The sequence below is a fragment of the Cavenderia fasciculata genome, assembly GCF_000203815.1.
Source record: "Cavenderia fasciculata unplaced genomic scaffold Scf_EU5ZYIE02H8LDV-5, whole genome shotgun sequence".
NCBI classification, from domain to species: Eukaryota; Evosea; class Eumycetozoa; order Acytosteliales; family Cavenderiaceae; genus Cavenderia; species Cavenderia fasciculata.
The window spans coordinates 1,571,841-1,595,607 of record NW_004457639.1 but is presented as its reverse complement, the minus strand read 5'-3'; the positions used below and the strand labels follow the sequence as shown (position 1 = coordinate 1,595,607).

Here is a 23,767-nt window from a genome sequence, read left to right as displayed (position 1 = left end):
ATTCATTTGAGGTAACAACCCAAACCGTCACAAATCTATTAGGTTTAGTTCTCGTTAACTAAACAATGTGAAGGAATGCATTAGTCATTCTTCAGTTAGTCATTCTTATATATATATTTACACAATAAATTAGACAGTATATTCAGTGCCCACCAGAGGGCCATCCCACCGACTTACACTACACTTATTCTGATACCATACTACACCAACCAACAGTATAACACCATCAGATGACAACGGTACGATGATACAACTTGGGCACAGTAAGAGTGTCTAAGTGATCGATCATTGAACTATTCAAAAGAATTAAAATTGTTAGTTTTTACAAATAAATAGATTCTGAGGCGGAACACCCAACCAAAAATTTTCAATCGAGGGAATTTAAATATTAATTTATTTATTAAATGATCCACTCATTGGGAATGGTTCTTCCAAAATACTCCCACATTTTAGTCGCGTCCATTGGCGTGTCTTGTGAAGTAGGCCCGTGTTTCTTTTCGACGTAATAATAAGTCATGTGAGCAGCATCACATTTTTCAAACATGGACAGGGGAAAGAATTTGCTCGAGGGCAATTGGAATGCGAATTGTTGCCAATAATCATCGTCCAAAACAAAGTCTCTTTCAGTCATAATCATTTGTTGATCATAGTTTCTAAGTACGGACCAGTCTTGGAATGCTGGGGTTGGGAAGGAGTCACTTAGAGGGGATTGTGAACTTGGGATAGAGAGTGCGATATATTGATATGTATCGTCTTTAATAAAAAGCACTCCATTTTCTGAGGAATCAATGTTGGATGGGGGGTCGGTGGTGAAATCCAAACTAGTGGCCACCATGATCTGTGCGATTTGTGAATTGCTGAGGGTCACAAGTTTGGTGACTCCATTTGGAGTTGGGTTGGTGATGACGTATTCAAAGGATTTTTTTTTTCCTATGTGGATAGTGATGGTTACAACTTGGTAGGAAGTTTGATAGGCAGGAATTCGAAGGTATCCCGGGTATTCAGAGTTTTGGACGAGCATTGATGATGAGTCAAAAAAGTTGAAGGTCCAGACCGGAATGGGCATAGGGTGTCTACAGAAACTGCTATCCCACATGAAAACTCTTGGCAGTGTAAAGGTATTTCCTGAGCTAATAACGACGTTTCTAACTACATTGATGCCTGGAAGGCTTGGGTGTGGGGAAACTATGGTTGGAAAGTTTACGACAGCTGGTCCTCCAACTTGGAAAGTACTAAAGTACACCTTGTTATGTCTTGGATCGAGATTCAGACCAAAAGGGGGTTGAATATTGATCTCTGAAGAGAAACAACCAGAAGTAGACGAATTCTTTTCACACGAATAGAAATTGTCAAGAACATTGTCAATGAGTGGGATCGCTCCCAACTCGATAGATGTCATGAAATACTGTTTTCCGTTTCTTCCATATGGATTAACATTGATTTTGGTATCCCATGTGGCGTTTCGTGAAAGAGGATTTGGAGCATGTGGAAACCAATACAAGATGTAATTTTCCTTTTGTAATTCTGTTTCTAGGTCAAACATATTAGAACGGGTCATAAACTTGTAGTAAAAGCTCTCCGCTGTGGTCCATATTTCTTTGATTGATGTTCCATTTTGAGTCTTCCACAATGACGGAATTAGGGATCTGATTGGGAGTAATTGATAGTTTACTGGTACTCTGAAAAAATAGAAAAAATATACTATTAGAAAACTCTTACCCGTGAATTTCAAACCATTTCCGTTGGTCATCTTTATGAAATACTTACGGTAATAGATCAACTGATCCAGTCCAAGAACCATAGTTTGCGTTGGTTCCAGGTGCAAAGCATCCAGGTCGCCCACCAGATCTATATTGCATGTAAAAAAATAATTTTTGGTTAGTTTTTGAGGAATACGGTAGGCACCTATATGTTACTGGCACACTTACATTAACAGAGTTGATCTTTCAGTTTCACTTAGGAATCGGTTCCTTTCTTCATTTGATTCTTCGCTTTCGTATTCTTGACCGTAGGCAGCATTGCTGTCGAGTACTGGCGATGAAACTGCAATATTAAACGATGAGCTGAATTCCTTTGATGTGTCCACTTCAGTCTCGGATATTGATGTTGTTGTAGATGTGAATTGCTTGAGTGTACCTCCAAGTGTGGCCGAAGCATAAAAATGAGTACCATACTTTCGGATCATTTGGTAGGCATCGTTAGTGGAGTTAACCCCGAGTACATCGGCAATGAAATTGGGATGGAGTGGATGTTGAGTCAGTGTTATCCTTGAAATTTCACACGTGACAGAAGATTCCACGATCTTTCCTGAATTGGACTTTCTCAGTGTGCTACTTCTTTTGTAGGAACTGTCTTGGGAGTATTCTGCATTGACTTGGGCAGGCAATTTGCTAAAGCTTGCAGAGATTGAACCTGAATACAGAGTTTTCGAGGCCATGTCCCTTTTAATTTCTTCAGAGTTGTTCCACACCTTGTTTGTTTGAGTAAAACTGCATTGGGGCATGAAAACAACCTTCATTTCTTTGGGAATCTGGTACTGGGCACCACGATAGGTATCTTCAACGACATTGGTTTCTTTTTGGCTGCAAAAGTCAAACAAAAAGATTGGTGTTGCCTGCTGCTCGCCAGTGACAAGGTCAAATCCAAAACTGAGGTGTTGGTAGCCGGGCAGTCTCCAGTCAAAGGTGTTGTAGAGCAAATCACCAACTGTGTCAGACTCTACGTACATTGGAATGTTCCTTCCCTTTCTTGTAGTGATTGGTGGACAAACTTGGGTGATGTATCGGAAGCAGTCTTGGATACAATCATTTGGATCCAGTTCATCGCATCGGCCATTTCCACAGACCACATCATCGTTTTGGTTCCAATAACGATAAGACTTGGCATCAGACTCGCATTGCTCGTTTGGGTCGTAAATGCCATCGCCGCAAACATATTGAGAGTAAAAAACCAAATCTCCAAGGGGAGAGAAATCGTCATCTGTCGATAGCCTGTACTCCATAGTCATTTGTCTTTGGCCGACAACTGCCTTGGACAATGATGAATAACTTATTGTCAACTTGTGAATGGGGTTTTTGATGAGATAGACATTCGTTTCGATGACGGTGCCGGTTTGCGAGGATGGATCGGATCTAAACTTTGTTAATTCCTTGCCGTTGACATTAATGGTGAGGCCGAGATTGTCCAAGGTGAACCTTAAATACACGAAAGTGTCAAAGGGAACTGTAAAATAACCGACCAGTTTTCCTTTAATGGGGCCGTCTTGATGATTTAAAACCGGGAATGGAGATTGGTATTGATAGGTACTTTGGAAGGGGGCACATGAACTCTCTTCCGAGCAAAGATAGTCTGCTCGAAAGAACCCTTTGAAAAAAGAGGTGCATTGAATACTGGACTGTTGGCAACCGAAAAGTTCCGATGGAGAGGTGTAGGCTGGAGCAACAGAGCACCTCGACGTGGAGGTTGATTTGTCCGAAACGGTAGAGTTTGAGCCCAAACACAAGGCCAACAAACTGACTGTTGGATCTACGGTTGCCATGGCACCATCGACAGTAATGTCGAACAGGACATATTGGTCTTGGTCATCAACAACGGACAGTTGCTTGTTATCAGAAAACGTCGAGCCTGGAGCAATTTCTATTTTTGAGTTTTGGGTAGCATAGATGGCTGCTCCGTAGGTCATGGCAGTGTTGCTGTTAAACGCAGAGTTAGAAACAACAAGGTTGGATTGAGAGACGTAAATTGATCCGAAATCGCTTCTTGAAGATAAGATTTGTACTTTATCCAAAATCACTGATGACTTTTGAGAGATTGAAATAGAAGAACCTTTAGAAGAAGAGCAATTGATGATCTTGATTCCATTCAGAGTTACAACACTCTGCTTTTCTATGACAAATGCTTGTCCGACACTTTGGCAATCAATGGTCACTATGGCATTTTCATTTTCCGCACTATTTTTAAAGAAGAAGAAGATAATAAGGTATTAATACTGATTTTGATCATTAAGCTGTTTTTTATATTTACCTTATGACGAGATTTGAAGAAGAGACTAAAATATTGATGTTATTGATTCCTGTATAGGTACCAGTTTTGATGAAAATGAATTTAATCCTTCCTGACCGGTCAGGACCACTAGCCAATGCTTCTTTGATCGAGCCGAATGGATCGAAAGAAGTGCCTTCGCAATGCAAACCACACCCTTGGTTCTGTCCTACATAAATGGGTGCTGAGAGAGATACTCCCAATAGAACTGATAGAACTATTAACAATTTGAGATATCTCATATTATGTATTGAATATAATGAAAGTATCTTTGTCTTTGTCTTTGAATATGTTGAAGATCAAAAAAAACGAAAAAAAAAAAATTGCTTTTTTGATGGTTCTTTTTGTTTTAAAAAAGATTAAATTTAAATTTTTTTTTATTTTTTTTTCGTTTTTTTTTGATCTTCAAAAAGTACAAGAACCGTCTTAAGCAAATCTTTTTTCCAATTATAAGATATGAAGCTACTACACATATTTTTTTTTGTTTTGTTGGGTTTAACAGTCCAATCAGTAGTAACATCTAAAACTGTGTATGTGGATTGGAGAGCTACAGTGTCCGAAGAGAGTTGTGGAGATAGTTCAAACCCTTGTCAGAGTATCAAACAAGCAATTGGTGTAGTGGACCCCAATGAATCGAATATCTTAATATTCAGCCCCGGTGTCTATGACGGGCCTTTAAACAGAGAACTCAATATTTCAAACTTTGTAGAACTAGAATTTAGGTATGTTTTAAAAAAATATCAAAGACTCTTTTCTTGCTAAATATTGACCCAACTTTACTCATAGAAACCAAGGAGATGACCAATTGATCCAGATCGATTGTCAACATGTTTCATATGGCCTTTACGTTCGAAACTCGACCCTTAGAATCTCATCGTTTGTTTTTACGTATTGTTATGGCATCAATGGAGGTTCAATATCGTCTCAGTACTCGTTTCTCGAGCTTACCAATACCAAGTTCTACTTTTCCAAAGCCCATAGAGGTGCTGGCTTGTATCTTACTGCCAACCCCCCTGTTAGTGGCACTCCTCAAAGTACTCTTATTTGCTACGGGTGCTACTTTTCAGGAAACTACCCCATCATCGAGGGAGGTGCGCTTTATTTGAACTCATCAAGCGCAACACTTGCAAACTCCACTTTTGAATGCAACAGTCCATCAGTTGGAAGCATCTTTGACTTTGCCATTTACTCATCGGATATTCTTTTCAAGTCATCAAATACAACCACGTCAGGATTTTCATGCTCAGCCGACTCCTCAGCCTATACCGTGAACGATGGCCAAATGAATTCTTTTCATTGTATGAACATAATTTCTACATGTGATGTGTCAAGGGCAAGTAGTTATGAGCCACAAGTACCCATTGAACAATCGTGCAACAACAATAACATTTGCGAACAAGGTGAAACTTGTTTGAATTGCCCATCTGATTGTATCGATTGCCTGTTCAGTGGAACCAAATTTCAACTTTTTTCTCTATGTGACAACTCCTCCAATTTACCTACTTGTTTAGAACCTGGCTACCCAATTTCATTAAACAACTTTAGTATGTATAACTTATATAATAGATTTTGAACCATATAATGATAATTATTTATTAACTATTTTTTTTATCCTGTAGGTATAAATCATTTATACACCTCCAAGCGATCCATTGGAGTTATCTCTGGTTATTTCACAATCAATAAGGATGGAATATACACCATATTGGCAAGTGGTCTCAACCTCGGAGTGGATATCAAGTTAAATGGTCTTTATATAATTCAATCCAGTTTTATACAAACCAATTTCTCTCAATCTTTTCCAATCAAAATCCAAGGAGGAATTTCAAATTATATGACACTGACATTTTACACCCCGGGATATAGTTCACATGCCGAACTTAGTCTTGAGATTTTAGACAACAGTGGAAATAATGTTTTGGTGCCATATTTTTCACAGGTCACAACTAAAAGTATGTATATATCCCTACAACAGCCAATTTGTATTGTTATTAACTCTACTTTCAAAGTTTGTCACAATACCTCAATTCCCCAAGGTAGTTCAGGTGATTCCTCTACAGAAGAAGAAACTTGTGAAATGGTTGTAATTCAACATCAAGCAGTATGTGGTGATTCCATATGTAATGAGACCCCAGAAGGATGTTTAATCGATTGCTACAAGTCATTGGGAACCTTTTGTCAATCTCAACTTCCACCAATCCCATCGCCAGTTCCTCAAAAGGATACCATTGGATACCTTATAAACAACCAAAGGCTTTTTAGTTTACCAGGTCTCAACAATTTGGCACACGGTATTGACTTTCTTCTCGGAGAAATCCTCACCACTCTAATTTTTGACAATGGCTTTTGTGACAATAATACATTTGAAATTATTCAAGATTTCTATCGAGAAACAGTCTACACCCTCCCTCCAGAGTACAACGCCGACATAAGCCCAGTTTGTTCGTTCGAATCCACATCAAAGATGTACGAATCCTCGCAAGAGTATCAAAAAGAAAAATCTAGCCAAACCAAACTAAGCATATCAGCCTCTGCTTCCGGCTCCTATTCCTTTGTGTCTGCCTCTTTTTCAGCTGCCTTCAGCATGAGCGAATCCGTCTCTGTTGCAAGTAGCATGGAGAAAGAGCTCGGTGGCAAGACAGTATCTACCTCCTCCAAATGTACCACCTCGTCGGTTACTAGAAATTCTCTCCGTTTCCACCAAGATTTTGTCAAAGATATTTCTCCAACAAGATCTGCCGAGGCAATGGCAGACTTTATTGTTAAATATGGTGCTTTGTACTACAAATCAGCTGTCTTGGGAGGGACACTCGAAACTATTACAAATGTCGAAACCTCAAAGTTAAAGTCCAGTAACTCTAAAACAATCGAAAGTAGTTCACAACTATCTTTCTCTGCCAGCGTTTCTGCCCCTGTTGGTCTAGCCTCTGGTTATTACTCAAAATCCCAAGATACAAGTGTTGGAGTTGAGGCGCAAACAGAGTTTATGGCCTCTTCAACCACCAGCAATGTAATCGTCAAAGGAGGACGTGTTGGTAGTTTCGGTCCAGATTATAGCACCCCAAATAATTTTGGTATGTACCCTTTCAAATCTGAAAATGTGGTTCTGATTCTAACTTTCCTATTTTATTTTTCTCAGAGGATTGGGCTGGAAGTGTCTCCCTGAGACCTGTTCCTATCGAGTACAATTTAGGATTTGTTGGTGATATTATACCCGATACTTGGAAAACCCCAGATGGAAACAGCATGAAGGATCTGTGGTTTGAAGGCTTCAAGAACTACTTGGTTTTGGATGCACCAAAAGTACAGAGTACTCTAAAGATATTCATTATGTACAAGAATGTGCCAAAAGGAGTCACCGCCAAAGATTCTGAAATCCTCAAGTCCATGTGGTTCACCTTTTCGAGTCCCGATGATAAGTTTCAAAAAAGATTTTGGGTTCAGACCGATCCAACCTGTTTAAACGATACATTACAGAGTTGCTTCACAGAGAGAAAGTATGACATAGATTTCACTTGGGAGATCGCATCCTTGGGAGTCCACTACAAAACCAACAACCAAACACTCCTATTTGACAATCTCTACCGTTATGTGGACCAAGTAATTGTGCAAACCACCAATGACAAAGGTCGCGGGTACATCTTTAAACCTCAAAGAGTTCGCGTTCCTGGAACGACTATGATTGGTGACATTTCATGTGTACCGGCTCAACCCATAAATCTTTTGGGTTGCACACCTCTAGCAGAGACAATTTCAATTGTTGGAGACGAAGTTCGGGATGGGTATATTTCCTGTACTATTGATACATTCCAAATCATGTCACGTCTTTACCAAAACGGAAAAAACGATTCTTTAACCATTGTTTCCCCCATGGGACCAATTGACTGCGGTTACATTTTGGAGGGTGATGCAACCTTGCAACCAATCCCCCCAAACTATGACTCTACTGATGGAGGTCTCTTAGTTTACTCCGAATATAGTCTACCTGTTGCCGCCAAGGACCTCCTCGACACAGATCTCTTCGTGACCCTGTCTGGCAGCATTGGATCGTATACAATCAAATCATCAGTCAAAACCGCAGAGTTAAAAAATCAAACCGATCAAATCATCCGAACCTTCAAGCTATCCACTGACAACATTGTTGGCCAAGTCCAAGGGTTCCAAATAAGACAAAATCCTCATATTTTGGCCAACACATCTGGAGGAACCGATCTTTTCCCCTATAATAATAATATTCCATCATGGGGACCAGTCGTACCATCAAAAAAAATCGTGTCCTATACCTTTACTCGACCAGTTCTCATTCTGTGGATCTGCCCCAAGCATGGTGATGTCACATATGGCATCTGTATCCAAGGTGAGGGCGATCCTCACCTGGGATATATTCATATGTACGTTGGTGCGACACACAAAACGATTGGTGATGATACTATTGTCTCATTTTCCATTGAGCCGAGCCTCAAAACTGAAAGCGATGGCAGTATAATCAATATCAGATCTCAGTTCTACCAAGATGTTACCAAATAAAAATTGTAACAAATTCACAACTATATTCATCCTTTCCGATCTATTCTCAATTAATAATTAAATCTTTGAATATATATAATAATTTGTTTAATTGAATTGTTTTTAATATTATGGTTGTAATGTGATGGATCCATATGGTCATAATAATAGTCCGTCGGTCATGGGTGAGGGACTGAGAACACAAGGCCAGTCGTCGGGACTGGGTCAGTGTTGTTTGAGTCCAGTTGGAGATGATGAAGCATCAGCTAGTCGAACAGTTGTGGTGGTTGTTGTAACAATACTGTTGTTGGGCTGAACGGGTCAGTTGATGTTGTAGTAGAAGCCGACGCACTTCCAGTAGCTTTTAGTGCACCGTGTGAGATGAACCAGTAGATGGTGCAGTAGTAGTACCACTTGTCTAGCAGAAGTGTTGTTGGCGTGGATGAATCAGTCGAGGATATTGGTTGACAATTGAACTTGTAGAAGTTTGACTTGATGTGTAAACTCTGGTCTTATACCTTTACGCGTAGTAACCCCACCAATTGCGTATCTGATGCTGCTCGGGTTGGGCTAACTTCCAGTGGTTGTTGGTGGATGAATCGGTCAAAGATGATTTTCCAGTTGTAGTTGGAGGTGGATGATGCTGTAGTTGAGTTGTGCTGGCTGAAGGTGTGGGATCTCCAGTTGTAGTAGCTAAAGCTGCTCCTGTAGTTGCTGATGATCAGTTGGAAAAGATTATTTAATAACTTGCTGCTGTTTTTCTTGTTATTAAATAATCTTGGTGATCATGGTAGTAGTTGCTGTTTTGATCAAGAGGTGGTGACAGCCTGCAAGACGGTGATGAGTGCAAGTGCTGGAGTCAACGACTGCACCTTTTTGATAGTTGTTGGGTAAGAAGAATGGTGGTGCGGGTTTATAAAGGAAGAAGTATAAACCTATAGGAAAGGAATGGAGAAGCAATGATTGATAGGGTATAGAAAGATTGATTAGAACTTGAACGTACTACCGAGAGGTTCACTGCAAAATTAGCTAAACAATCTTACTTAATTATAACTGTAACCTCTTAAAGATTATTAACTACCACTACTACTACTCCTCCTCCTCTTCTATTTAGTCAACATAAGGATGAAGAATAACATCAAGAGAGGTGTCAATGATAGCTTGAATAACTTATTTTAATTTAAAAAACACATAAATTAATTAAATAAATGTGATCATCTTGAACACAGTGATCAGAACTCATTTTAAAATTATTATTATTAATATATATATATATATGTTGTAGTCCAGATATTTATATCAATGGGAAGGTAGAGGGTTAGACCCAAACCATGATCAGTCTATTGAAAGAGTTTGATAGCATTTATTATTATTATTAATATTAATTTACATCTTTCTTTTGGTACTCCAATCAATACAGATTTGTCTGTTTGAACCTATTCCTTTATATTATCATTTACACCTTGAGGTGTAGTAATCCTTCCAAAAGACTGTGTGTCGCCGACATTGATGCCCAAAGTCTGCAAGAATGTCATGAGTACGATTGGTATACCAACACCAATGACTGAGTGAGATGTCTTCATCAACTCGATGGCGTTGGAGTTGCGACCATTGCCAGTCCTGATGTGACACACGGCGCCAACACTATTGTTGACCTCTGAGGTCCACTACAAGACGATGTGACGTACAAACTCCTTCTGGTTAATCACCAATTATCGACCATCATTAAAACTGACGGTAGTGTTTGTAAACAGGCTTTATATATTCCCAAGCTACCAAGAGATTGTATGTCGACTATAAAATGGAAACTATGCTATTTAATGATTAGAATATGAAAGATATTGATATTAGTCAATAATTATTGATACTTTGAACGTATCTGAATTACTGCAATAAAATCTTACCTTGATTATTATTATTATTATTATTGTTGTTGATTTTATTCAATCCTCTTTGTTTCGAGCAGTTGTTTAGATAACATGATATCATAAAGAGAACCTTTCATCCCTCCACCACACGTGCATTGATTCTTGACCAAACCGATTCTTTACGACTCCATAATACTTGAATCAACATTGGCATTGTGCAGCTTGATCATCAAGTGATCTTCTGATAAACAACATTACCAACCAACCAAAAAGATTGAAAATGAGTAGTAAAGGTACGGATGATGATATGTAATTGGTGATCATGAAGTTGTTGTTGGTGTTGCACTCCAAACTGTTGAGGATGCTGTATGGTCTTTTAGTTGATGGCTCAAGCAGATGTAGTAGTTAGGACGAAGAGGACTTGATGAACCGAACGAAAAAAGAACAAAACAAATTAAAATTTAATCTAATTAATTTTATTTCTAAATATAATTTATTCTTCGGCACTTTGGCTCTCTGTTGTGTTTGACTTGGACATGCTGTCACTGATTGGTTCTGTTGTGTTTGACTTGGACGTGCTGTCACTGATTGGCTCTGTTGTGTTTGACTTGGACATGCTGTCACTGATTGGTTCTGTTGTGTTTGACTTCAAACTAGACATGCTATCACTGATTGTAATCTTTGGATCAGTTGGGGTGTACAGTATTACCGTCGATGTGGTAGATGTCCTACTAAAGGTAGGAGACTGATAGGTATCTGACTTCATAATTGCTATCGAGTAGGATGGATCTGTTTGAGAGTAAATGTTGGGAACTAATAAAAAAAAAATTAGAAAGACTATTGCAAGACACGTCTATCATATGGGAGGGCTTACCTGTTCCGTTTACGAGATTCATAGAGTAGTTTACATAATCAAAGATACAACTTTCCTTGCCTTTAGAATCTATGCGATATAGCATACAACCACGCCCAACGGAAGGAAGAGTGGCCTTTTGTTTGCAGACACGAATAAACAGTTGGTTTCCTTTCTGTGGATCTGAAATGGAAAATACGCTTTCAGAAAATGACGTCCAAAATGAATAAGTATATGTTTTTTGAACAGCCGTATACACGTATTCACAGTCTTCATCTCCGCATGCATAAGTGGAATGGAGAGATATGTTGTTATTACATCCATCGTCCCTCATTGAAAAAGTATTTGATAGTCTTCGGCAATAAACTTGGAAATTCATCCCACAACTACTTCCTGGCATAGGATAGGCAGCTTTTATAGATCGATCTGTTAAAGAAAAATTAATATCGATGTTGATAAAACGCATGATCATTTTTTAATATTACCAAGTGATGTGGCCCAACTGACCGCAGTTAAAGGGGATCCCTTTACCCATTGTCCATTTGAGTATTTGCATGATTGTAATAACGGGCTTTGTCCAAATACGAAAGCGCAGACGCTAGGAACAGAACAAATTCCAAAAAACGTTGTATTCTATTATTGAAAAGTGTTAGAATGCTTTGTAGGTTTTCAAATATTAATCTTTAAATCATACTTGGGTAGATGTATTCTGTAAATAATATGAAGAGGATCTATGAGAGGAAAGGTAAGTTGTTGGAATCGATTTTCTTTTTTACAACTTTTAACTTACAATGCCAACGGAGCCAGGGAGTATTCACCCTCCGCAGTTACGGAACCACATTGAGCAGTTGAATTTTGAGATTCGGTAAAGAAGCTTGAACAGTTTGGAAATGAAATTGAAAACCAGTATTGACACATGGGATCTTCTGTGGCAGTCATTGCTATGCTACTGCCACTACACAAGATTTGAACATTTAGTTTTCTTTTTATTGACCCAGTACAAACACCTGATGATGAATAATTTGCACTAAAACCAAAACCTTTAAATATCAACGTAGATTAGTAATTTATGAGGACCATGATCAGAATAGAACATACCGGAAGCGCCTACGGTCACATTCCAATCTCCAATCACCGATTCACCAAGAGAATAATAGGCAGTATCAGTCTTTTGGCATGCAAAGGAATTGGGAAAACCATTTGCAATACAAGTTTTAGATGGCTGACCAAGCGAAAAATAAAAATTTCTATATTGTGTTGTAAAATTCAGCTCTGTTGATCTAGATGATTTGTGTAAATTAGGTTGGTGAGTTTAAAAGAAAGTTGTATCTTGTCTATCTTACTTTAGTGTATTAAACACAGATAGGGTAGCTGGATTCCCCGAAAATACTCTGTCACCTAGAAAGAGAATCGCGAATAGAATCAATGGTTTTAAAATAGACATGTTGGCTACCTATCAAATGAAGTTGTAACTTTGAAGGTACTCTCAGGGTTCAAAAAATGGCAAGACGAAAAAAAATATATTTTTTTTTTATTAACTTGCAAAATGAATTCGGTACACATAGTTCATTCGTAGTGGTCCACACTTTTTCTTCATGTTAAAATATATTTTGTTTCGTTTAAATTCAATCAATTTCATTCCATTCTCCATCCTCTTTGATACATATAATATTATTAGTATATGTTGTATTGTGATTATTTTAACCTAATTGAATTTATACTGTCATCATCTTTGGTTTGTTTCTTTAAATATTCCAAACAAACTCCTTCTGGTTAATCACCAATTATCGACCATCATTAAAACTGATGGTAGTTTGTAAACAGGCTTGATATATTCCCAAGAGATTGTATGTCGACTATACTTGCAACCATTAACTGTATCAACTGTAAGAGTGGTGTGGAGGGAATGTAGATAGGATTAGAATAGTACTAGCTTATGACTATAGATCATCTAAATAATCTTACTCATAACTAAATATTTGGTTTAAAGTCACGCATGATAAAGATGCATAAAAACTATTCCCTGTTGTGGTCCACTACTACTATAGTATACTACTCCTCCTCTTCCTCCTCCTCCTCTTGTTTAGTCAACATAAAGCCTTCTTCTTACTTTGATGGCTGATTGTCATTTGATTGATTGATTATTTTCGACAATTACTCGTATTGTTGGTCTTTTCTTCTTCTTGTTGATTATTGATGGGTGCAAAAGATAGACATAGTTTAACAAATTCGAATATGGTTTCCAAATCATCTGTCATTACCAGTGTTACGCAAGATGTCATTCTATTAATATCCTCCAATATATTATGAATGCATCACCATTTGCTCTATTATCCACTTCATCCTTTGTCAATAAATAATCACTTGATTGTATTTGTTTTAATCTATCCAATACTCCTTCTTCATATAATAATACTTTCAAGTCGGCTAAACAAGTAAGAGTAAATAAACAATAATGTATTAATAAATATTATAGTACTTTCTTTTCTATTGTTTCCTTTTATACCTTGAGCAGATAAATGCCAAACTAATCTAAGAGCAGAGGTTTGAATCTTTTTAGTTTCGGATAGACATAGATCGAGTAGAGATTGAATGGTACTCTTTCTCTTTTTGGTGTACTTGTCTAGATCAATATCGGTGTATTTGGTGTTGGGTGATACTTGATTACATGGATCGACGGGTGAAGAGGTGGGTGATGATGCTGGAGAGGATTGAGTCGATGAGGGTGGTGATACGGGTGATCGACCGTGATTGGGACTCATATGTATATGTGTTTGCTTGTGGTTTGGATGCCTCTTGACGTGATAGTAAAACGATGGATTCTTGAATAGATCTACTACATGAACCGTTGTACACAGCATCAACCCTTTTAATCCTTGGTATTGTGCATCAACATTATTTTGTAATATTTTTTCGATAAATCTAAAATATAATAATAGTAAAAGTAAAAGTAAAAGTAAAGTAAAGTAAAGTTTCAAAAGTATTAATATAAATATAAATATAAATATAAATATATTATTATTAAATATTCATTAATTAATTACCCAACTGCCTCTGAAATTGGATCAGCTTCTTCAATTCCTTCTGACATCATTTTTGTTGTTGTTGTTGTTGTTGTTGGAATGAATATATTCTAATTCTTAATATTATTATTATTATTTCTTCTTGACTAATTTGTTTGTTTGTCTTGTATTGTTTGTTTGTTAAAATCTAATAGAAAACTAACTATAATTAATAGTATTGTATGATAAATGATAAAGGTATTAGTAATTCATCCTTCATTACGAATATTATTAATATTATGATATCTGTATGAAAAATCCCGATTCGTGTTTATAACAATAATAATATTGTATTGTACAATTTGATGTTTTTTTTAAACTATAATATCACCCCACCCAACTTATAAAGTAATAAACAAATAACAATAACAAATAATAATAATAGTAATAGTAATTTATAAATCACTTTTGGTTTAAATGATCCAACAATCGCGCGTTGCTCTCTGGAAAAAAACAATCAATACTTGATCCAAGTTTTTTCTATTCTACAACTTTTAAAACGGTATGACTGACTTTATGATTATTATTATTATTATGATTATTGTAGTACTACTACTGATATAAATAAGAATCTTATGATTGTTTGTAATGATGATGTAAAAAGTACTGACTGAAGATAGATAGATAGATAGATAGAATAACGGTTCCTACCTAATGTTTGAGATTTGCTCTTTTCAAAAACTCTAAATGAATGATAATAATAATAATAATAATAATCGTCCCTGCTGTTATGATGAGGATGCTTTGTTTGTTTGTTTGTTTGTTTGATATGGATATTATTATTATTATGATTAAATATTGTAATTTGATCAATCAGTCAATAAACCAAAATATTATTATTATTTGATTTCATTCATCATCTTTCCTTGTTCCCATTTCATCAAGTCGATTAATTGTATTGGTCACAATTGTAGAGGAAGGATAGATGATGATACTACTAGTACAACTAGTACTACCACTACTCCTGCTTGCTGATGATGATGATCGTTATATCTTTCATCTTCCTGTTGTTTGTTACAATACCCCTACTACACATACATACAACATAAAAAAAAATAGAGTGAACATATAATGAATGCAACACTACTCTACTCTGTTCACATCGCACTCTCTCTGAGTGGTGTTGTGTTTGTCGATTGGGGGTAGGTAGTGAGTGTGGTTGTTTTGCTCGTTGTTGTTGTTGTTGTTGTCGTTACTCGTGTATTACAGTTTTGGTACTCATCATATGCCTGTATACACGCCACAAGGAAAGTAAACAGTTGTTATGACTTCCAAGTGGATGTTGTTGTTGTTGTTGTTGTTGTTTTTGATTCTAAAATTACTTTTCAAGTGGTGGAGGTGGTACCAACCCAATATCATTCTTCATGATTTACATTTCTTTATATGGTGTAATGTAAACAAGAAGAAGAAGAATGAAGAAGAAAGAAGAAGAATCTATCACATGTTTGATTTGATATGTTATGTGACATTTGACTTGTAATGTCCAACAATAAAACAAGGAGCAAAACAATGCTGCAATGTTTGTTGTTGTTGTGTGTTGTTCCAAAAATATTTATAAGCTTTTTTTTTTGGAAGGATAAAAATAGAATTGAATGCTGGAGAATGGAATGGATGAAGGAGGAAAATAAAGTAATATATATATATATATATATATATATAGTAGTAGTATCCTTACATTATTTATAAATGATTGTTGTTGTTGTTTTTGTGATTAAATAATATTATTATTCTTATTGTCTGTCTCTTTTTAATCTGAATTTTGATATATATAAAATAATAATAATAATAATAATAATAATAAGTATTATGATAATGGTGGGATTGAATGAAAATAGTATAGTATAATATAATATTTAATATATATATTTTAAAAAACAAATGAAAAATCAGAAACAAATTTATTTATCTCTATCCCTCTTGCCTTATTTTTATCTCTCTCTCTCTCTCTCTCTATGTATTTTTATCGCCTTTATGTTTTCTCTCTCTCTGTGTGTGTGTGTTTGTTTTCTCTTTATCTCTATTTCCTTATCAAATAATTGTTGTTTTTTAAGTAAATGTGTTTTAAAAATCGATTGTAAAAAGCAAGATGGAACTTGTACAATTATTATTATTTTGGTTAAACATGAATGAATGAATGAATTAAACGAGAGAATGGAGGGTGATAATGAATAGGATTGAACTCTCTCTCTCTCTCTCTCTCACAGACACCATTGTGTTTTAGTGCGATTTCTCGATTCCCTTTAAAAAACCACTACCAACCACTAGCTCTTATTGTTTGGATGTGGGTGTGGGTATTTTTTACTTAAAAGGCGCGACAATCGAATGTATGTGAGCGTGTGTATGAGACATAGAGACAATGGACAAAGGAATATATAAATTATTCTTAGTTATTATTATTATTCTTACATTTTTTTAATAAAAGTTTTAACTCTTTTTTACTTTCTCTTTCTTTTAGTTTTTTAGGTATATTTATTAGTTTTACAAAGTAGTTTGTTGTATTTGTTGTTGGGGTTGTATATAAGATATTCATTTTACACCATCATTTGTGTAAAAGAGTAGTATTGTGATGATTTAAATCTATTAAAAAATATAATAATTAAAATAAATTCAATTTCAAAAAAAAAAAAGTGTAGAGCAATAGATCCAGAGAAAGAAATGGAAAATAATAATTGTTTTTTTTAGTTTGGTTTTCAATTCTCTTCATCTTTTAAAAATCTATTACTACTACTACTTCTTTAAATATTCTAGTTTAGTGATACAAAAGATATTGATAATTGTTTTTTTTTTTTTTTTTAATATTTATTAATTAATTTTTGTATTTATTTATTAATTATTTGCCAACCCATGTTGTTGTTTTTCTAAAAGGATTGTGAATAAATTCTTTCTTTGCAATGAGTTGACGAACATCATGCATTAGGTCTCTGGTTCGTTCGATAGTGTAGAGCCCTTCACCACAAATTACCGGAGCAAATGATATGTAATGTTCAACGAACGCCATTATTCTTTCGATGATCATTATCATCTCGTCTGAATAGGTACAGCCGGAAAATTCTGGATCTACAAAATCCGCAAGATCCACAATTACGGATCGAGCATGTTCTATCTTGAACCAATCCTTGTCCAATCGTATCTTAAAAACTTTACATTTCTTGAAGATATATAAAATAGAACCACCAAAGACTGCCAATTTTGGATAAAAACTCTCTGAATGTCTCCCATTCTTTGCTTTTTGTAAGTCACTGACTAATTTCGTTATTATTTCTGGTAACGAGGGCAAATCGTCGTATAATACTCGAATTCCATCGAGTTGCATTATTTTGAAGATTAGGTGGCAAGTGCTGCTCCAGGCTCCAAGATACTCGATCCTTGCAAAATATTGGATCTCTTTGGTGGGATTTTTGCGCTTGAAATAAGCCTGTTGTAAATCCGCAAACATTGAAAGCGATTCATCCAAAACATAGAATAGTTGGCTATCGCCCATTACGCGTTTTCCCACCGAGTCAATTAGGTGATGGAGAGTTGATGTCATTTCGATATAGGAGGGGACGCGTACATCTTCATTGTGAAAATTAAACCGAGCAATATGATTGTGATGCATTGGTATAAAGAACCGGTCAAAGATGCCCAAGATAACATTTTGTTTATCATCCACCATTTCTTGAATCGTTTCTTTGTGGCACACCGACGAAAATAGATGTGGGATGATTAATGACGATGTCCTGTTTTGGTATTTGGTAAGAGATTTGGCCAACACCAGTGCATAGGGATAAATATTCGACAATGAAACCACTTTGACAATCTCGTTTAACAATAAAAGATTGTTTCGAATTTCCACTTGGTCTTCTCCCACTACTAGCTCCTCTTCTTCTTCTTCTTCATATTCATCTCCATCATATTCATATTCATATTCATCTTCTTCTTCATCTTCATCTTCATCTTCATCTTCATCTTCATCTTCATATTCTTCTTCCACCTCTTCATCTTCTCCATCTTTGGGGTCACCTTTTTCATCATCCTTTATCTTGTATATTGTATCATCTTTGTCAATGTCCAATTTAACATAAATATGCTTTAGAAATTGTGAAAGGTAGACTGGCATGACATCTCTTGAGAATCGAATCACATTCTTCAAGTCCAAGAGATTGAAAACTTGATCCTCTTTGGCGGTGATTGTATATTTGAATAATTGGTGAATGGATCTTGAAACAAGTTTCTTGGGAATATTTGGATAAATGAGACAGAGTATATCTATGACTATTCTATATTCGTCTGTTCCAACGATATGAGGAGGTTTGAATAGTTGAACAAGAGGCATGACTAATCTTGAACAATCCTTTTTGAAAGAGAAAATGAAATGAGTATCGCGAGAATGAGATTTGATTCAGTGGTTATCTTTAAATACATACCAATTTGGGAATAATTGATCTTATCTTTTTTAATGTATCTGATAGTGATCCAATTGATTTTGAATCAAATGTAGCCAATATAATATCGAATAATTCTTCTTTGTGATCCACGAATCTACGTTGGTTGCGATATGCTGTGCGTCTTGATGAATCGTGGAAATACAAAAGGAAATGTGAAATGAACACTTGACACATACTTTCTCTTTCTTCTCGTATCGATAATGATGATGCAATGGTTTTTATAGCATCACCAACAAATAAATAATCTTTGAAACATTCTGATATTACCTCACGTATAGGTTCACTATCCAACTTTAAACCTTCGACAACAGCCAACTTGATATCAATCTTTCCCTTTACCATCCGTTTTTTTATAAATTGAAACATCAACATGAAGGAAATATCTCTAAGATTCTTATTGTCATGTTTCATTGCATTGTTTATAAATTCAATCAATTCATCCCATTCTAACTTCTCTTTTTGATAGATACAATTAATTAATTAATGATCTTGATATATCAGTGATATTTTTTTGTTCAACAGCAACATACCGCCATAATTTTTCATTGACCTTGCGATCCTTATAATTGCATCGGTCTTGCGAGTAATTGAATGATCGTCGTCATCATCATCATAGCTAATGGTTTGTTTCTTTAAATATTCCAAGACAACTTGCTTTACTCTTTGTGACGATGTATTATTGAAGGTTATCGTCCAACTCAGTGTATGGATTGCTGCATTTTCAATGATTGGGTGAGAGTTAGGCTTGGGGGCAGTGCTATCAAGTTTCCTTTTCTTTTTAGAATTGATTGTTAGTATAGATGATGATGATGATGATTAAGATCAAGTCAAACACACTTTGCATATATGTATACATACATTGGGATTGTAGGTTGGAGGCATACCATTTGAAACAAGATAGAGCAACCATGGTATCACTTTTTGTTTTGTTGTTTCACTCCTATGTATTTGTCTATACCACCACCACACCACCATGTTTAATTTATTAATGACAGCACATATAAACTGATCGGTTGGTCCTTCTTCTTCATGGTCTTATATTGGGAGTGCACGCACACTAAAACATACAAATTGTCAAATAATATGGTCGCACCGCCTCATACGAAAAAAAATAAGTCAAAAAAACAATTATTCTTTCACTTTTTTTTTTTCACAATAATCTTGCAAAGAAAAGATCTTCATCTCTCTTGCGCTTTTTTTCATGAACATGTTTTTCTTTTATGCGCATCATGCTAAAATTAATATTATTCTTTGTATTTCTCAGTGCTTGTTACGCTCAGTTAAGTTGCATCAATCCTAAAGGGGATAAAGTAAGTTGGTGGATATATCTTGCTGATCGTACTCTACAACCAACAAATGGGATGTATGGAAAAGGGTTATATTATGATTCAATCATAATGGACACTGACAGTGGTAAATATTAATAGCAATTGTTTTTCACACAATTACCATCTAATAACTTTATTCGTATATTCGCATATCTCTAGAACCCGTTATGGAATCCCAACAAACCGCAACAGGTACTAGGATCAGAACTGAGTTTTTTGAAAAGTTCATGTTAAAACATCTGGCGATGGTACCACAGGGGCTCGTCCCACAATCGAAATGTAAAGATTCAATTTCAATTGAATGGTTTCACGACCAAGGGGGAGCCCCCGAATCCATTCAATTCGATGATGACAATTCTTTCCATAAAGCTCACATTAAGGTATTATTAAAAAAAGATGACCAAAAAAAAACTAAAAAAATTAACTCTAAATTTTTTTTATTAGGCTCTGTTCGTGCACGACCGAAGCAACAAGAAGGGGTTTTTTATTTCACATACTATGAGAATGCCCTACTTGCAGGATGGGATGGATTCTAGAATGTTTGATAATGACCCTAGGCCTTATCGTAGACTCTTCAATATTCCAACTGCTGGCAACCCCGGCACCCAACCAACCCAACATGCTTTTTGTAACAGTTTATCAAACGAAAAAGATATTGGAACGTTTATCAACATGTTATTCAAAGCCAAAGCTAATCTGGTCGCCACAAACTTTGAAGATGAAGATAACTGCAATTCTTTTAAGAGTTTGCTTCCATTAAAAACCCACATCAATCGTATCTCTGTTAAATGTACCCAAGATTGGAAGAAATTGCAAAAAAAACTAAAATTACGTCGTCGTAATGGTCTCCGAATGGTGGCCAATTTACTAAAAAGTTCTGAATCATACGAAACCACAAAAAGTTGCGTGGAAAATGGAAGTGAGGACACTGACCAGTGGTCGCCCCCAAAACTTGGTGAATTTGAAGTATTTTCTTTTTGTATGTTATGTCAATGTATAATTATTTAATTTTTTTACTCACAAATGAATCTTTCTAAGTTGGAACCCCGACAAAGGATAATGACAGGAAACTAAAGACATTGGTCAACTCAAAATTAAACGATGAATACTACCAAACTCAGAGTTTCTGTTTCAAAGAAAATTTTGGTAAAACAAGAACAAAGGTCCAACAAGTTCAAAAAGGTAAAAAAGGTAAAAAAGTTCACAAAAGTCCGAAGAGCCCAAATCCAATGTTAATAGGGAAGAGTACTTTGGGTAAAAAATATTGTAAATCAAACACTTTTAAAGTGTCTGATTTTCAATGCCATCAAGAGCTAGCTATCTCTAGTTATAATGAATGGGGGATGGAGCCATGGCTATTTGTTGCACATCATTATCAAACTTGGTTTTATATTAGCACCTGGGTAAGTATTTAATACAATTGCCTGAATAATATTTTGACCTTTATTTTTACTAGAATTACTATTTACCATCCATTTCAGGTGATAAATGGGGCCTGTTCAACATTAATGGATGGACAAGTGAGTTTAGTAGTCTTTTGCCAGCAGACAAGAAAATTACAAACACCCATGAAAAACTAGCCATTTCCGCCATCCCGAGCTCTAATCTTCTTTGTCTTGGAGATTCAAATCGATCGCCCTCACAGATCGATCATGCAGGAAATATTGTAAGTCTAAATACTTGATTCCAATACATATCGTCGCTGACTCTGATTTTTCTTCTAGTATTGCATAAAAGTTAAAGAAAAATTGTTAAATAGATTGAAAGAAAAGTTCGTTGGTTATGATGTATACAGAAAGCTGGAATTGGGACCACAGGCTTGGTGGGATACTAAAAAGAGCCAGGAATGTCAAACAAGTTCAGTTGGGGTTTTCACACCAAACGACAGTGTTAAACTTTTCTTTGAGAATAGAGTGGCCTCATCTGAGGAGGAAGCCTCAGAAGAAGAAACTTCAGATCGCCAAGCCTCAACAACTCATGCAAAAAAAAAACAAAAAGTAGATCACCCAAGCAGGTACATGAGAGGTGTTAAATCTGTGGAAAATACGAAGAGGATTTCTATACCAACGCATGGTAGTGCGACCCCCAAATTTCCTGGTTCAGATTCCGAAGAGGAGTTGGATACGGATGAGGAATTGGATACGGATGAGGAATGGTATTCGGGTGATGATTAAAACAATTAACCAATTTTGTTATTGTCATTCAATCAAACAAGACAATGAATACAGAACCAATAAATTAAAATATTTTCTAAACTAAAGGATCGACAGGCGACAAGTTTACCAAACAAATCAAAATTATTTGTTTTATGAGTAATCACAAATAATTTTGTGTGTTGCAACGACAATCCAAGAAATCAAAAATCATCACACCCCAGACAAAGCTCTAGAAGAGATCGTACAACATTTAAAGAAACAAACCAAACCTAGTGATGAAGAAGACGATGATTTAATTAGCAATAGTTTAAATTTTGATTGCTCAATCATTGCTCAAAGACAATAGTGGTATGTTGTTATAATTACATAGCTTTATAATCACAGTTAACACTAATTATTATTCCATCCCAAGAGGATGTAGAATGGAATGAATTGGTTGAATTTATAAACAATGCAATGAAACATATGATAATATCACTAGTGATAAGAATATTCGATACTTTGCTTTCATGTCATTTCTTGTTGTTGTTGTTGTTGTTGTTGTTAAATGTAATATCTAAAAATGTCTACAATAGTGTTTTTGTATGTAAAAACTGATGTCAGCACACCACGTCAATTGTCAACCAAATGTTTAAAGAGTGGATTAAAAGAAGAGGATGAAGATGATAATGATGAAGATAGGAATCGTGGCAAATGTATATTGATGTTGGCATTGTCATAATGCTGTTCGTCGCAGTCGACTGAGCTAGCCACTGATGCTTCTTCAGTCACTGTTATTCTTCCAATTGCTGATTGGATCCATTGAAACATGACACTATAATCATTCGATGAACTGTGACCAATATCGTTTACTAGTGATAATAATGTCTTTCAATAAAATGATAATGTTGAATGTGGTGCAATCTCTAAATATATTATTGATTATTATTATTATTTGTGAAACTGATTATATATATTAATTGCTTGTTGAAATATAACCGGGTGTCTGAGACTATAAAAAATATTGGGTATGGTTGGCTTATCACATAATATTTGATATTAATATTATTGGACTGATTATCCAATAATATATTAATATTGATTATTATTATTAAGTAACCAATAATTATTGGTTGAGGCGAGTAGAACAATCCCAACATGTGATTATCGAAACGATCGTCATCAAGTGCATGAAAAATGGTGTTGGTCTCAACGTATAACACATCTTCTTACTAATAATAATAATAATAATATAAATGAATAATTAGTTTTTCTTTTCTTTTTTTATATAAAATATATGTTTATATAATTAATTAATATTTTTATATATAATATATAATTAATTAATTTTTTTTTTAATATTATTAGAAGATGATCCTGACTCTTTTTGGTGACTTGGAACCATTACAAACGATGGTTATTCGACAACTGCAGCAATTCAAAATTCATATAATTCATCATTTCTACTTCTATACGGTCGACATCAAAACACAAATAAAATTAATAATTTCTTTTCTTTTCTTTTCTTTTCTAAAACATTATTATAA

At 35.4% G+C, this 23,767-nt stretch overlaps 8 protein-coding genes across 8 annotated transcripts; 4 read left to right on the top strand and 4 right to left on the bottom strand.

The window, feature by feature from the left end:
- Positions 1–226: 226 nt before the first annotated feature.
- On the bottom strand, positions 227–4,283 carry DFA_10484 (uncharacterized protein; the record flags this gene model as incomplete). Its single annotated transcript, XM_004354332.1, has 6 exons — positions 227–293; positions 441–1,679; positions 1,768–1,848; positions 1,929–3,131; positions 3,204–3,950; positions 4,024–4,283. The coding sequence occupies 6 exons, from the start codon at positions 4,281–4,283 to the stop codon at positions 227–229; spliced, it is 3,597 nt and encodes a 1,198-aa protein (XP_004354384.1).
- Positions 4,284–4,497: 214 nt separating this feature from the next.
- On the top strand, positions 4,498–8,568 carry DFA_10483 (uncharacterized protein; the record flags this gene model as incomplete). The annotated part of the gene is made up of 4 exons (XM_004354331.1): positions 4,498–4,763; positions 4,828–5,585; positions 5,661–7,115; positions 7,181–8,568. The coding sequence occupies 4 exons, from the start codon at positions 4,498–4,500 to the stop codon at positions 8,566–8,568; spliced, it is 3,867 nt and encodes a 1,288-aa protein (XP_004354383.1).
- Positions 8,569–9,315: 747 nt separating this feature from the next.
- On the bottom strand, positions 9,316–11,740 carry DFA_10482 (uncharacterized protein; the record flags this gene model as incomplete). Its single annotated transcript, XM_004354330.1, has 3 exons — positions 9,316–9,482; positions 11,070–11,228; positions 11,377–11,740. The coding sequence occupies 3 exons, from the start codon at positions 11,738–11,740 to the stop codon at positions 9,316–9,318; spliced, it is 690 nt and encodes a 229-aa protein (XP_004354382.1).
- Positions 11,741–11,937: 197 nt separating this feature from the next.
- DFA_10481 (uncharacterized protein) lies at positions 11,938–14,362 on the bottom strand (the record flags this gene model as incomplete). The annotated part of the gene is made up of 7 exons (XM_004354329.1): positions 11,938–11,977; positions 12,059–12,308; positions 12,367–12,548; positions 12,612–12,721; positions 13,583–13,695; positions 13,775–14,190; positions 14,313–14,362. The coding sequence occupies 7 exons, from the start codon at positions 14,360–14,362 to the stop codon at positions 11,938–11,940; spliced, it is 1,161 nt and encodes a 386-aa protein (XP_004354381.1).
- Positions 14,363–17,160: 2,798 nt separating this feature from the next.
- DFA_10480 (uncharacterized protein) lies at positions 17,161–19,667 on the bottom strand (the record flags this gene model as incomplete). The annotated part of the gene is made up of 4 exons (XM_004354328.1): positions 17,161–18,663; positions 18,737–19,212; positions 19,288–19,470; positions 19,616–19,667. The coding sequence occupies 4 exons, from the start codon at positions 19,665–19,667 to the stop codon at positions 17,161–17,163; spliced, it is 2,214 nt and encodes a 737-aa protein (XP_004354380.1).
- Positions 19,668–20,252: 585 nt separating this feature from the next.
- On the top strand, positions 20,253–20,621 carry DFA_10479 (uncharacterized protein; the record flags this gene model as incomplete). The annotated part of the gene is made up of 2 exons (XM_004354327.1): positions 20,253–20,364; positions 20,530–20,621. 2 exons carry the CDS (start codon positions 20,253–20,255, stop codon positions 20,619–20,621), a joined length of 204 nt encoding a protein of 67 aa, XP_004354379.1.
- A 136-nt stretch (positions 20,622–20,757) lies between these two features.
- On the top strand, positions 20,758–22,259 carry DFA_10478 (uncharacterized protein; the record flags this gene model as incomplete). The annotated part of the gene is made up of 4 exons (XM_004354326.1): positions 20,758–21,079; positions 21,124–21,488; positions 21,542–21,751; positions 21,810–22,259. The coding sequence occupies 4 exons, from the start codon at positions 20,758–20,760 to the stop codon at positions 22,257–22,259; spliced, it is 1,347 nt and encodes a 448-aa protein (XP_004354378.1).
- Positions 22,260–22,803: 544 nt separating this feature from the next.
- DFA_10477 (uncharacterized protein) lies at positions 22,804–23,440 on the top strand (the record flags this gene model as incomplete). Its single annotated transcript, XM_004354325.1, has 2 exons — positions 22,804–22,936; positions 23,337–23,440. The coding sequence occupies 2 exons, from the start codon at positions 22,804–22,806 to the stop codon at positions 23,438–23,440; spliced, it is 237 nt and encodes a 78-aa protein (XP_004354377.1).
- Positions 23,441–23,767: the final 327 nt, after the last annotated feature.